The sequence below is a fragment of the Beta vulgaris genome, chromosome 5 (genome assembly GCF_026745355.1).
Source record: "Beta vulgaris subsp. vulgaris cultivar EL10 chromosome 5, EL10.2, whole genome shotgun sequence".
NCBI classification, from domain to species: Eukaryota; Viridiplantae; Streptophyta; class Magnoliopsida; order Caryophyllales; family Amaranthaceae; genus Beta; species Beta vulgaris.
In genome coordinates this window covers 55,695,863-55,708,462 of record NC_079206.1, presented here as the reverse complement: position 1 = coordinate 55,708,462, position 12,600 = coordinate 55,695,863, and the positions used below count along the sequence as shown (strand labels likewise).

The 12,600-nt window shown below is 33.8% G+C and overlaps 1 protein-coding gene across 2 annotated transcripts; it reads left to right on the top strand.

The window, feature by feature from the left end:
• The first annotated feature begins 541 nt into the window (after nucleotides 1-541).
• On the top strand, nucleotides 542-5,998 carry LOC104893991 (zinc finger BED domain-containing protein RICESLEEPER 2). 2 transcript variants are annotated; one of them, XM_010680141.4, is made up of 4 exons: nucleotides 542-1,293; nucleotides 1,704-3,972; nucleotides 4,045-4,142; nucleotides 5,613-5,998. In XM_010680141.4, exons 1-3 carry the CDS (start codon nucleotides 1,282-1,284, stop codon nucleotides 4,140-4,142), a joined length of 2,379 nt encoding a protein of 792 aa, XP_010678443.2. In that variant the 5' UTR covers nucleotides 542-1,281; the 3' UTR covers nucleotides 5,613-5,998. The 2 variants fall into 2 exon arrangements, with proteins under 2 accessions (XP_010678443.2, XP_010678442.2); XM_010680140.4 differs by lacking the exon at nucleotides 5,613-5,998 and adding an exon at nucleotides 4,236-4,492 and having other exon boundaries at nucleotides 543-1,293.
• Nucleotides 5,999-12,600: the final 6,602 nt, after the last annotated feature.

Sequence of the window (12,600 nt, the reverse complement as noted above, 5' to 3'; positions counted from 1 at the left end):
TAGTTATTATTTAATGTTTTATATTTTATTTCCTCGACTCTGAAAATATATTATTTTTAGTTAGTATAGAGCGTAGATTAGGATTTTAATAATCAAGTCTCTTAAACGTATAGTATTATTTCTATTTTGAAGTTTTTTTTGTACAACATATCACTTTGTTTAATATTTAAATATTTTATTTGCGTTTATTTCATTTAAGTTCTTATATATGTGATTTAATGCTCCATCTGAATTATTTAATTATTAGATAGTAATCTTTCGTTAAAAAAAAAAGTATTAGATAGCTAGTTCAAAGGATCTAAGGATGGAAATGGGTGATGGATCATCCATCATCCGTTTAACCCGATTTTTTTAAATGGATGAAATACTCGATTTAAATGGATGGAAAACAGGTGGTGGGTGAGAATTTTTTCACCCGTCACCCGATCCATCACCCGTTTAACCTCCAACCCATCACCCATTTATTATGTTTTACATGTAAACTTACTTACTTTTTATATTTTTGATAGAAATATTTTATATCATGTATATCATATCACAAATTTCATTAGAAAATATACTACATAGTTTCACCCGTTTATCACCCGACCCACCCGTTTCACCCGGTGGGTGACGGATGGATGGATGTGGGTGGAGCGGATGGATGCGGGTGATGCTCCACCCACCCCGAATCCCATCCTGATAAAAGGATTTTGCAATATATGTATATATATAATGAGTTTCAATAATTCTAATTTCCAAATAGAACAAGTTAGATAGATTAGAGATTATGTAAATGATATTAAGTCCAATTTAGCACATCATCATCAATAGTAATATATCATTAAACTTTCAAATCTTAAAGTCTAGTTAAGAATCACCTTTTGTTTCTTTTATAGTAGTATTTTTTTTTGAAGGAATCTCATATCTACTTTCTGCATAAACATATAAACTGTTTATCATTCATCCATAACAATAATCAAATCTAAGCAAAACTTAATCTCAAAATTATCAATATAAAATTCCACATAAAGTTTGACATCTTGTTTCTAGAAAAGACTATATAGTATACTACTAATATTAACAGTACACTTGAATGATACAGAAAATATAATAAACCCCCAATTTTTGTTCTCCAAATGTCCACTGCAAAATCGCCTTTCCCTCCAAATCAATTTTCACTTCTTCCCACCAAAAATTTCGAATTTGCTTCGTTTACTTCCAAGAACCCTCAATTCCCAAATCAATTTCAATTTCTTGGCGATAATTTTTGATTTCTTGCGAAACTAAGTTTCCGTTCATATGCAACTGAAGGTAAAGTTTCACTAAAACCCTAATTTCGCTCTCTTTTATGTTCTGCAATTCGTGACATTTGATTCGATCTCCTTTTATTTGTTTGAGTATGACTTTGTGAGATTTGAGTGACTTCAACTTCGTGGTTTTGTAGAATGTGCGATTATGTTTATGTAATTATCACTGATTTGTTACGATTTCGCGAGATTATGAGTAAATGTGGAAATTTTCACCATTGTAGATCAGTTGTATCTAAAGTAGAGCAAATTAATTAGATTTTGCAGGATTTGCCCTGATTTATTGGTTTTTTCATCAATGCTGTCTAATTTCGTAAAATTGCTGTTCTATTTTTTGCATGTTTGTTTTTGTTTCTGAATCTGATATCTTCAATTTTGGCATATCTGCAAAAAAAATTCAATATAATGGTGTAGGTGCCATCAGCCATGGATGGAAATATGATTGCAGTCATAGATGGAAAGAATGCACTTGTTGAAAGTGATATTAATAGGAACAAGAAGAGGTCACCGGCGTGGGATCATTTCGAGAAGTTACCGACTTTAAGCAAGAATGAAGGGAAAGCGAAATGTATACACTGTGATTCTGTTTTCAGTGCTACCCCTAGGAGTGGAACGTCTCATTTAAAGCGTCATATGGAAAGGTGTGTCAAGCGTACGGCACTCGATATTCAACCAATTTCGATGGATTTTGGGTTCAATGACTTTGAAGGCAGTGGACCGAGTATTAAGCTTGGGAAGAGGGTCTCGAAGGTTTGGCATGAGTACGAGTTGTTTCCAGCTCCTAATATGAATGATGCTAAAGCCAAGTGCAAGCATTGTAAGCTGGTTCTCTCTGCAGCTTCCAAAAATGGGACGTCTCATCTAAAGCGTCATTTAGACAAGTGTTCAAAGCGTGTGACTCTGACTGGTAATATAGACCAATACTTTCTTTGTAATGAGAAGTTAGTTGAAGGAAATGATTTTAATAAGTTGCCAAAAGATGGTTCTGCAACTAGTAGTTTGAAGCCCCTTTCAACAATTGGTGGGAATTTGGCTGAAGGAAGCAAATTGATGGAAAATGGCCAGGTTGACCAGGATGAGCTTCAAAGATATATATCAATCTGTATTATAAAAGGAGCTCATCCATTTAGCTTTGTGGAAGAGAGAGGGTTTAGGTCTATGATGTCCAAAGCATATCCACAATTCAAACCATTTAGTCGAGCGATTGTCAGAAAGGAACTGTTTTCTATGTATTTGAAAGAGAGAGACAACATAAAAGAGATTTTAGCCAAGGCTCCGGGCCGCATATGTTTGACGGTTGGTAATTGGAGAGCAAGAGACACAAAAGATGAGTATATTTGTGTCACTACACAATTCATTGATGAGCACTGGAGGTTGCTGAGGAGGGTTTTGTGTTTTAAATCCTTAGCACCCCCATATGATGGAACTTATATTGCAGATGAATTGGCATGTTTATCATCGCAGTACAATATTGAATGTAAAACCTTCACCATCACAGTGGATGAAGCTTCTTACGACAAGTCAACAGTGTCTTCTATTAAAAGAGGCCTTCTCACAAAGAAGGCTTCGGTTAGTGGTGGTTCTTTTTTTCAAGTGAATTGCTATGCTCATATACTAAATTTTCTTGCACAATCTTCCTTGAAGTTGGTTGATGACATTGTTGATAGAATCCGCGAGTTGGTGAAGTATGTCAACAAGTCGCCACTTCAAAGAAAGAAGTTCTTTGATCTTGCTGAGAGGACGTTTGAATTGCAAGCAAGGAAAAGGCTGAGCCTTGATGTCATGCTTAGATGGAATTCCACATATAAACTAATTGATCGCACTATTTACTATAAGAGTGTGTTCAAGCATCTTTTAGAGTCAAAACAAGAACTAAGCAGTTTGGCACTTTCCAAAGAAGAGTGGCAGAAGTTGAGCATCATTCACAAGTTCCTAAGGGTTCTTTATGATGTAACTCACTTGCTTTCAGCCACCAATGGCCCAACAGCAAATTTATTTCTAAAGGGGATGTTGATGGTTCATTGCCGCATGATGGAAATAGCAAAAGGTCCAAACTTGTTCTTGGCTCATGCTGTTCAAGCCATGCAAGTAAAATTCAATGATTTCTGGTGTGAGAATAACTTGATATTATCTTGTGCTGCAATCTTGGATCCACGGTACAAGGTAAAATTTGTGGAATATTGCTATATGAAACTCTTCGGTCCGGCTAATTTTGAGGATCGTGTTAGTAAAGTTGTAAATACTCTTTATTGTTTGTTTGCTGAGTATAAGCGACAATCACTACACTTTTCCTCTCCAGCCGTGGGATCTTCTAGTGTTAATACAAACTTTGTTGGTGGTGATGATGAGGGTGACATGTTTGGAGACTATGATCAATTTCTGAGCTCAACATCAAGATCACAAGGGAACAAGTCAGAATTGGATCTCTACTTAGAAGAGCTGAGTTATGATTTAAATTCTGAATTAGATGTGTTAGAGTTCTGGAGTAGAAGTTCGATGAGGTATCCTACTCTCTCGTTCATGGCACGTGACATCCTATCTATACCAGTGTTCACAGTTAATTCCAAAGAGGCATTTAGCTTTGGGAACAAAACTCTGTCTTCTGTTCAAAGCTCTATTATGCCCGAGACACTTCAAGCTTTATTGTGTCTTCAAGATTGGTTAGGTGCAGAAGATAACTCAGGTAATTATCTAAAGCTCTGTTCAATTCATGAACGCAAACTGTGATTTTGACTCTCGTCTGAATCTATTACAGATGACCAAACTGTTACAGCTGAGGATCCCAGTGGGTCCAGTGAAGATGCTGAATACGACAATGATGATGATGATAGTGTACTTACCGATTCTTTTTAGGTGTTTATTATATCCCTTCCTCTGGTTTACGATGTATACCAATCTCCTATCCTCCATATGCTTACATATCTTTCCTTTTCTGGTTCCCTTTAGGTTCTGAAGTAGCCTTGACGATTCAACATCTTTGTTGCTTATCTAGCATTAGTCTTTTTCTTTATCTTGTAGTTGAATAGCCAATTTGTGCAGTATGTGGTCACACTTGTTAGGTGCAAGCTGCCTGATGTTAGTCTGGAACATTTATTTTCTGATGTATATTCTCTTCCTGCTATTAAGACATGATGAAGGTTACAATAAAGGGATCTGATGTTCTAGAATATCAATTATATGAAGCCATGTTTGTTATTCTGTAATTGGGAGTCAGCATTCTTTTTATCAGTTATTTATGAAACGATTCGATACTGTTTTACAGTGATAATCTGACTGAGGTAATATTATTGGGTTCATACAACTATATTTCTGTGAGTTCTACATATTAGTAATTTGTGCCTCATCTGTTAATTCTGTTTAGTGCTTTATGCCAATGAGTAAAAGATGCTTATGGACTTCCCCTAGTTTCATACTTACATTACCAGTTACCTATCATTATTGTCCATAACGTCTTATATGTCTTTTACTATGATTCTACTGCCTTTTACTTGAAACTTCCAGCAGTTTTAAGTTCTTATATCTGCTGAGATTTTAGATTTGTCTTACCCTGGATTCCTGCTACCTGAAGGCTTGTCTGCTCTGTGTGATGTATATACGGCCTTGAATGGATACTGTTCTGTTCTAGTTTTGGCTGTAACTTTCCCCCAATGAACAACAGAATATTATTGTAAAGTTTTGAAGAATAGTGGAGACTGAGATTTCCTGACAACAGGGCCTTAATATAATCTAATTCTCTGGTTCTGCACTCGTTATCTCTAGATATTAACACTCCTTTTATGCCATAGCGTTGCATATTACTCTCTCTGTCTTTTTTTAGTTATATTTTGCCATTTTCGAGTGTGTCAATTTACTTGCTACATTTTCTGAACATTTCTACTTTTAGTATTTACTTCTATATTCTTATTTTTGTCTTCATTGCACAAAAAGACAATTACTTTATGCTTAATTGCTCTACTTTTCAATGGTCCCCACATGTTTCTTTGGCAATTGTGCAAAAGTGAATGTAGTAACTACAAGAAGACCGAGGGAGTAGTTGTAATTCTAGCTTCTCTCAACCGGGCTCATATGTTACTCTGAATGCATTCAGTTTTTTCATACATGGAGAAATAAATTTTCAAGTAGGCATCAATCTAGCTTCTTGACAAAAACTGAAGAATAAAAAACTATCTACTTGCTAGTGTTCCTTTTTCTTAATTGGATGTGGTGACGTCTTAGGACATAGGGCAAGTTTTCGTAGCTGGAGTAGAACCATTCACAATTTGTCCATCTTGACTAATCCTCGTGTTTTCTTCCAACTTTTGTGGGTTCTTGCAAATTGTGTAGAAAAAATGCTAAATGAAGAACTTGTTCTCCGCCCAGTGGAGAGGAGAAATTTGTGTGGGGACCAAACCAAGTGGATTACTGAAATGTGCCCCCTCGCTTGTTCAGTGGAGAATTTTTTCAAATAGCCCGACTCATTCAGATCTTACACTTATGATACCGTATACCAACTTTGGAGCACTCTTTAACCTGCTCAAGGCCAAAATACCTGCTTATGTTCCTATTCACTACTCAGTACAGTGTATGATCCTGGACAGTGACCAAAAAGGGATGAATATATATATGCAAATGCAACCCTGATATCTTAATTTCTGCGCATACTGGATTCTGGTCTTAGTCCTTGTGAACCAGCATGCAGTAAATAAAAGGGAGGTTGCATCATGCATGTTCCTATTACTTCGTGTTTTTTGTTGGTCTGTTGTACTGATGATGATGTTTTGCGTTATGTATCCCTCTGTTGCTATACATACGAATGCCTCTGCTTCAACTTCAGACTCCAGTGACCTGATGTTGCTGCAGTAAATGGACACACTGAGCAGCAATAAAATGGAGGTTGCTTCCAGTAAGTTTTTATTTACAAATCTAGTTTGATGGCTTTGTGGCTTGTGTGCATGTTTGTCTGCTTCTCTGTTTCTTTTTTAGTTTCTTTTTCTTTGGGAAATCAACGGGCCATAGATGGCACAACCCTTGCAAGGTGGGGGAGACAAGTGGATTTTTACCCACAAGGAAACCTTGGTGTTGTTTTACCCAAAAGGAATTAACCACAATGCTCACCCCCCCTCCCAACTTGGGGTGATGAAAATCAAACGTCCGACCGAATAGTTAGGAGCTCTACCATTGTGCTCTCACTTGATTCTACCGTGTTAGGGATCTTGATAGCCACTTAATTTTGTTGTATTTCCTCCTAGTATAACAATTTGTCTGCTATCCTCAACTGTTTACGGTACAGACTATAGAGTATAGAGTATAGACTATAGATGGTGTTGATTTTCCTAGATCACCCCAATAATGGGACATAATATGCAATATTGTTGCTGTTTGGTTGTGTCACTGTGGAATGCATGGCAGGATATGAGGGACCACTAAAACAGCTTTGATGTTATTTCTAATTTATGAAAGAAGGGTTATTGTGAACAATCACCCAGGCATGAAGTATGAACTAACAAGGTATGCGGATGTTTTTATGTCACTGTCCCAGAAGTCTCCTATCCCAACCACCACATCTAATATACCATTGTTTTCATTTGAGGGGTCATCTGAAGATGTAGTTGCCACAAGCGTACAAACTATGAAACTATCATTATAAACACGTATTATCACGTAGTACTTGATCTAGTAGTAAGGTTTGTGTTTCACAACCTCTCAAACAAATATGACCTATTTGCCATCTATTCTACATTCATATATAAATTACGCAAAAAATTGGGTCAGACGGTTGGAATGTCAATTAATTAAGTACTCCCTCTGTTTTTTTTTTCGTTCTCACTTAGAATCTTGACATTATTCATACTTATAGAGAATTTTTTCAATTTTTTTCAATTTATAAGAAAAAATATAGTCTTGTGGGGTCTTGTTTGATTCGTCTCAATTAATACATTATTAATATTCAATCATTATAATTTTTACTAATATATAATGAAAGATATTTAAGTTCAGATATGTGCATTGGGAGATGTGTATAGGAAAATGAGAAAGATGAAAAAACAGAGGGAGTAAATAGCAATATATATATAACTATTTCCTATTTTTGGTAATTTTTACCACTTTTAACTTCTTGGTCAAAAAACTACTTTTTACGTAATCAATTGACGGTCTATCCAAAATAGTATGGTCAAACTATTTGTTCTAAACTTGTTAAAATAATTTTTTCTATCGTTATGTATTTCGAGTTGGATTGCTTAGTTTAGAAGTATAATTATCAAAGTTAGCTAAACTAAATGATAAGTTTATATGTACCAAACTAATCATGTAAGCTTACTTATAAAGAAAGTGTTTAATGAATGGCTTTTGAATGAATTTTTCGTGGCTATTAATTTTTTCATGTGGTCAAACAATAAAAAAAAAAAGTTTAATAAGTGGTTTTCTTTGGTAGCTAAATGTTCAGCTTTTCAACCAAGTAAGAAAAAACCAGTGTCACTAATTTATTCCTTTCTAAAATTACACTTGTATTGCTTTTTCTTAATATCTAATAAAAGAATTAATATCTTTAAATGTCATTTTGCATAAATTATTCAGCATCCAACAACTGAGGTTACCAAATACCATAATCTATAAATGATCAACAATTGGACCACTAATATACATATAACCCACAAGTCTAAAATGGGGTATGGTTCATAGCCAATTGCTAAACTCCTCACTATGTCTTTTAGGAAGTGGTTCTTTGAAGGAAATTCTTGATTTGATTTCATTGTTCACATGTATGACTTGTTAGTGGCAATGGTATGGCCTATAAGAGTACGACAAATAATCCCAATATGAATGACGGAATAGAGATGGATGCAACGTGCAACAAATTGAAACTTTGGAAGGTTTTTTCATAGTTAATAATGTCATGTCTCCGATTCTTGATCGTGGATAGGCATTAGTGAATAGTGAGTTCAATTATTATAATAGAGAATTAGAATAAGTTAATAGATTTCTAGGTAATTGCATTGTATGAGGGATGAAACTTCCGAAGTTTCAAATGAGAGCTTGGAATATGTGTAAGTATTGGCAAAACCTTTTCAATCAAGAGGATTTTTGAGTTAGAGCTAAGCCACACAAATTATGCAAAAAGTTATAAAAAGTGTAAGAGAATAAGGGTCTGTTCTCCCCAGCTTATTTTCAGTTCAGTTCAGTTCAGTTCAGTTCAGTTCAGCTCTAATAAGTTCAGTTCAGTTCAGTTCAGCTCCAATAAGTTCAGTTCAGTTCAGTTCAGCTCCAATAAGTTCAGTTCAGTTCAGTTCAGTTCAGATCAGTTCAGTTCAGTTCAGCTCTATTCTTTTATAACCATTTTGTTAAATATTATTATTATTATGTTGGTATAATTTATTTTACTAATTACTATTATTATTATTATCATTATTATTATTTAAATATATATCATTACTATTAAGTATTATTATTATTATTATTATTATTGTTGTTGTTGTTGTTTCTATATATTTTTTTTATTATAGCTTTACTAATTATTATTAGGAGGAACATGGTTTAGGTCAAAGCACAAATAAACCCACTTTTTTTAGCCCATAAACCAATCAAATCGCGTCAAGACGGTTTATGATGTAATTTTCGCGGTCCAACCCAATCATTATTTTTATTACTAAATATTTTTAAATTATTAAATCTAATTATTAAAATAGTAATATTAATTTACTTCTTAGATATTATTGTTATTATATATCATCGTCAAGTATTAATATATTAATACAAATAATATAAAATAATTATTATTAATTATCATTACTATCATTAATTATCATTATTATTAATTTATGATTATTAATATTATTTATTTATAACTATCATTTAAAGATATTCAAAATACTACTATTATTATTATTCATTATTATTACTTATCATTATAATTATTATTTAATATTCATATTATTATTGTTTAAAATATTATTTATATATTTATTACATTCAATTTATTTCAATGTAATATAATTCAATTCAATTTAATTCAATTCAATTCAGTTTAGTTTAGTTCAGTTCAGTTCAGTTCAGTTCAGTTCAGTTCAGTTCAGTTCAGTTCAGTTCAGCTCTGATAAGTTCAGTTCAGTTCAGTTCAGCTCCGATAAGTTCAGTTCAGTTCAGTTCAGCTTTGATAAGTTCAGTTCAGTTCAGTTCAGTTCAGCTGTTTTATGCCGAAGAGAACAGGCCCTAAGAATATGTGAAGATTGACAATACTGAAAGATGAAACATATCGGTTTATAAGAGATCTACAACGAGTAATAATCAGTAGATTTTTATTTAGAATTGCTATAATAAGCAACAATCTCCACAGGTAATTAATAAAGTTGAGCTTCATCGAATGGATGAACGGATAGTAAGATAAACGTGCACATAGTGTCACTAATAAGGACCTCAATGTCATCTACATGACTAAGCATTGTGTCACATAATACTAATTTCTCTTCTTTTCTTCAAATTTAACTATACGTAGTTTGATAAAATTATATTTAATGATCCTTTAATTCTTTAAATAGGTAAAAAGAAACATCTGGATTGTCCTCGTATATATTTCCACCCAAATGCCCATTATAAGCCAGACACCCCTCAACTCTCCCATAGCCCCTTAAATCCCGAGCAAAATGTTTGGAGTAGGAACTAAATACTAGAATTTGCTAAGGAAGACGAGAAAGCTAAACATTTGAGTCAATTCCGATACGGAATGATCCTTCAATAGTGTGTGTTAGAAATATTAGTACATTTTTCATATGAGCTTATGGCTTTATACTTGTATTCTTTTTTATATGATTTGGATTTATGCTTGTACTCAATATATTGTTCAAGAAGTACAACCATTCATTTAAATTATTGTGTCCATGTAGTGACACAATGTCAAGATCATAAGAAGCCCAGTTAGCTTACATATGAGGATTTTAATTATTATCGTTAGTATATGTGAGTATTGCTGTTAGTATTGTCTTTTTATAAGTTTGTTGGTAATGATAACACTGAAAATAATTATATCAGCTTGGGAGATATCCCTACCAACTTTTTTTTTTTTTGAAGTTGTGAGTCTTATGACGTTGAGTGTCTTACAATTGAATATGGTTGACAACTTGGGACAATTTTTCAAGATATCTTAGACATGTCAGCTCCCACTTTGCACCAAAAAATAACTATCTATTCAGAAAAAGCTATTTCCTTTGATTTTGATTAGATCCACTAAAAGCATAGCGAAAATCCCATGGTTAGATTTGCAAGATCTCTAAGTCCGTTCACATTGAACAACTGACGGATCGTTTGGTAGTTGGTTATAAATGGTGGTAATGGGAATGAATTTGCGTGTAAATTTATGAAAAATATCATTGTCTATTCTCAGGTAATGCTAATTTATCCTAAAGAGTCCACTTTCCTTCTTGAATTTTCATTCCCATCCAATACCACCTTGTAGGTGGTAATGAGTGGTAATGAAAATTACTTCCCCTTGGAGACAAAAACACAAGTTTAGGGGTGAGATTGCTTGCCCATAGAGAAAAAATGCCTCCCTATGGAGATTTTAAGGATGCTTCCCTAATAAAATTAACTTAAAATCCATTCCCATTACCGCAATTTACTAACGACTACCAAACGAGCCGTGAAAGTTTCTTTGATCTTATTGTTAATCATTAAACAGCTCGTCCCAACAAGGCAACAATTGCTTCAAATCATAAAAGGGGTCAACTGTAGATTTATCTATTAGGGGGTGAGTCTAAATAGTACTTTGATTTTCAAAAAAAAAAGAGATAAAATGCTCAATATGGGTCAAGCTAGCCATGAGAGAAATTTGGTGAAATTGAAATAAAAAATGAAAATAGGGAAGTCCAAGCACAAAACTTTGAGTCCTAAACGAATTCAACCATCTAATGCCTACTCAACTATGATATAATAGTATTGCATCTTCAATTTTAAATTGATATCCAAAATCAAAGAAAAAAGGTCTGAGTATCTTTGGTTCCGTCACTAATTGTGTGATCAAACTTTATTGGTCATTAGTGGCATAATATAGGTGAGATATTCATTTTCCTTCCCATTATGCTCCCAAGCTCACCTGTATAAATGGAACAAATCGATTAATTATTACGAGGTTTCCATCCAATAGAACGTGTAATTCACCTTATCGATCTTTACAAAAGGCAAGAGAAAATAGCCAAAAAGAGAAGACATGAAGACATTGTAGTTTAGAGTTTAGACTCCTTCATGTGAATATGTTGGAACAGATTGAGGCCCCACATATTTTGGCCAGATAAGAGCGCAACAACACTTTGGTGACAAGAAAGAAAGAAAAAGCTAAGTTGCAAATAAAAGCAATCATGTTTCCTTCCCCCCTTCGGCCCTCCCTGTTGCTCTCACACCTAAATACCTAATGGCCAAGCAAACAATTCTAAGTAACAATACTTTTTTTTTTTTGGTGAACAAAGCACCCATCCTTAACAATACATTTGCTGAAAAGAATCTTGCGCTAAAATCTTAGCAGCCACACAAACAAAACTTAAAAAGCCAAACAATTTGTATCAGAAAATTGTAGACTAGGGACCTGCTACACACCAAAATATACTGAACTTTTACATAATGGCCCTGTTTGGTGATTAGAATTTAGAGTTTGTGGTTAGATGATTACTTTTTTGTTCAGAGGATTTGACTGCTGATTTAAATAATTGTTGTGTAAAGGTGTTTGGTAACACTTAGCTGATTGATTAGAGTTTTGTACTTTTTAGATCATGTAAAATGACATTTATGGACATATGTTTTTTTTTAAAACAAATTTTAGTATTAATTATATGGACAAAATAGTCATTTGTTTTTTCTCCTCCAAAACTCTCATGAAAAAGCTCCTCTACCCAGCTTTTTCAAAAGAGAGTTTTGATTAGAGTTTTCGGTACCAAACTCTCTTTAATCCTCTCTCTCACCAAACACCCAAATTAGAGTTTTTATTGGTCAAAACTCTAAACTCTCTCCAAACCTCTAAACTCTCTCCAAAACTCTCTCCCCCAAACACCCCCAATAACTTATTTTTGACCAATTAAGATTTGGCTCACTTAGTAAGATTCTTACCTCTATTACCAGATCTTTGGTTTTCAAATCTTATGGTGGGTGGGAAATTTCTTATATTTCTCACACTCACAAATATTGGACCGAAAAATTATGAGAAATAAGTTAGAGGTGTGCAGTTACGAACCGGTGGCTGCTGGTCTGATCCTTAATTCTCAAAATTTTGAAATCTCGTTTTCCGACCTGGTCTAAAATCATAATTTTCCGATCCAGACCGAAAAAAACGGTTACATTAAAAAAATGTTTT

Bases quoted from the DNA above. Each gene is read 5' to 3' on its own strand.
- LOC104893991 (XM_010680141.4), top strand. The intron at 3,973-4,044 runs GTAATTATCTAA...AATCTATTACAG, and splicing joins AGGTGCAGAAGATAACTCAG to ATGACCAAACTGTTACAGCT.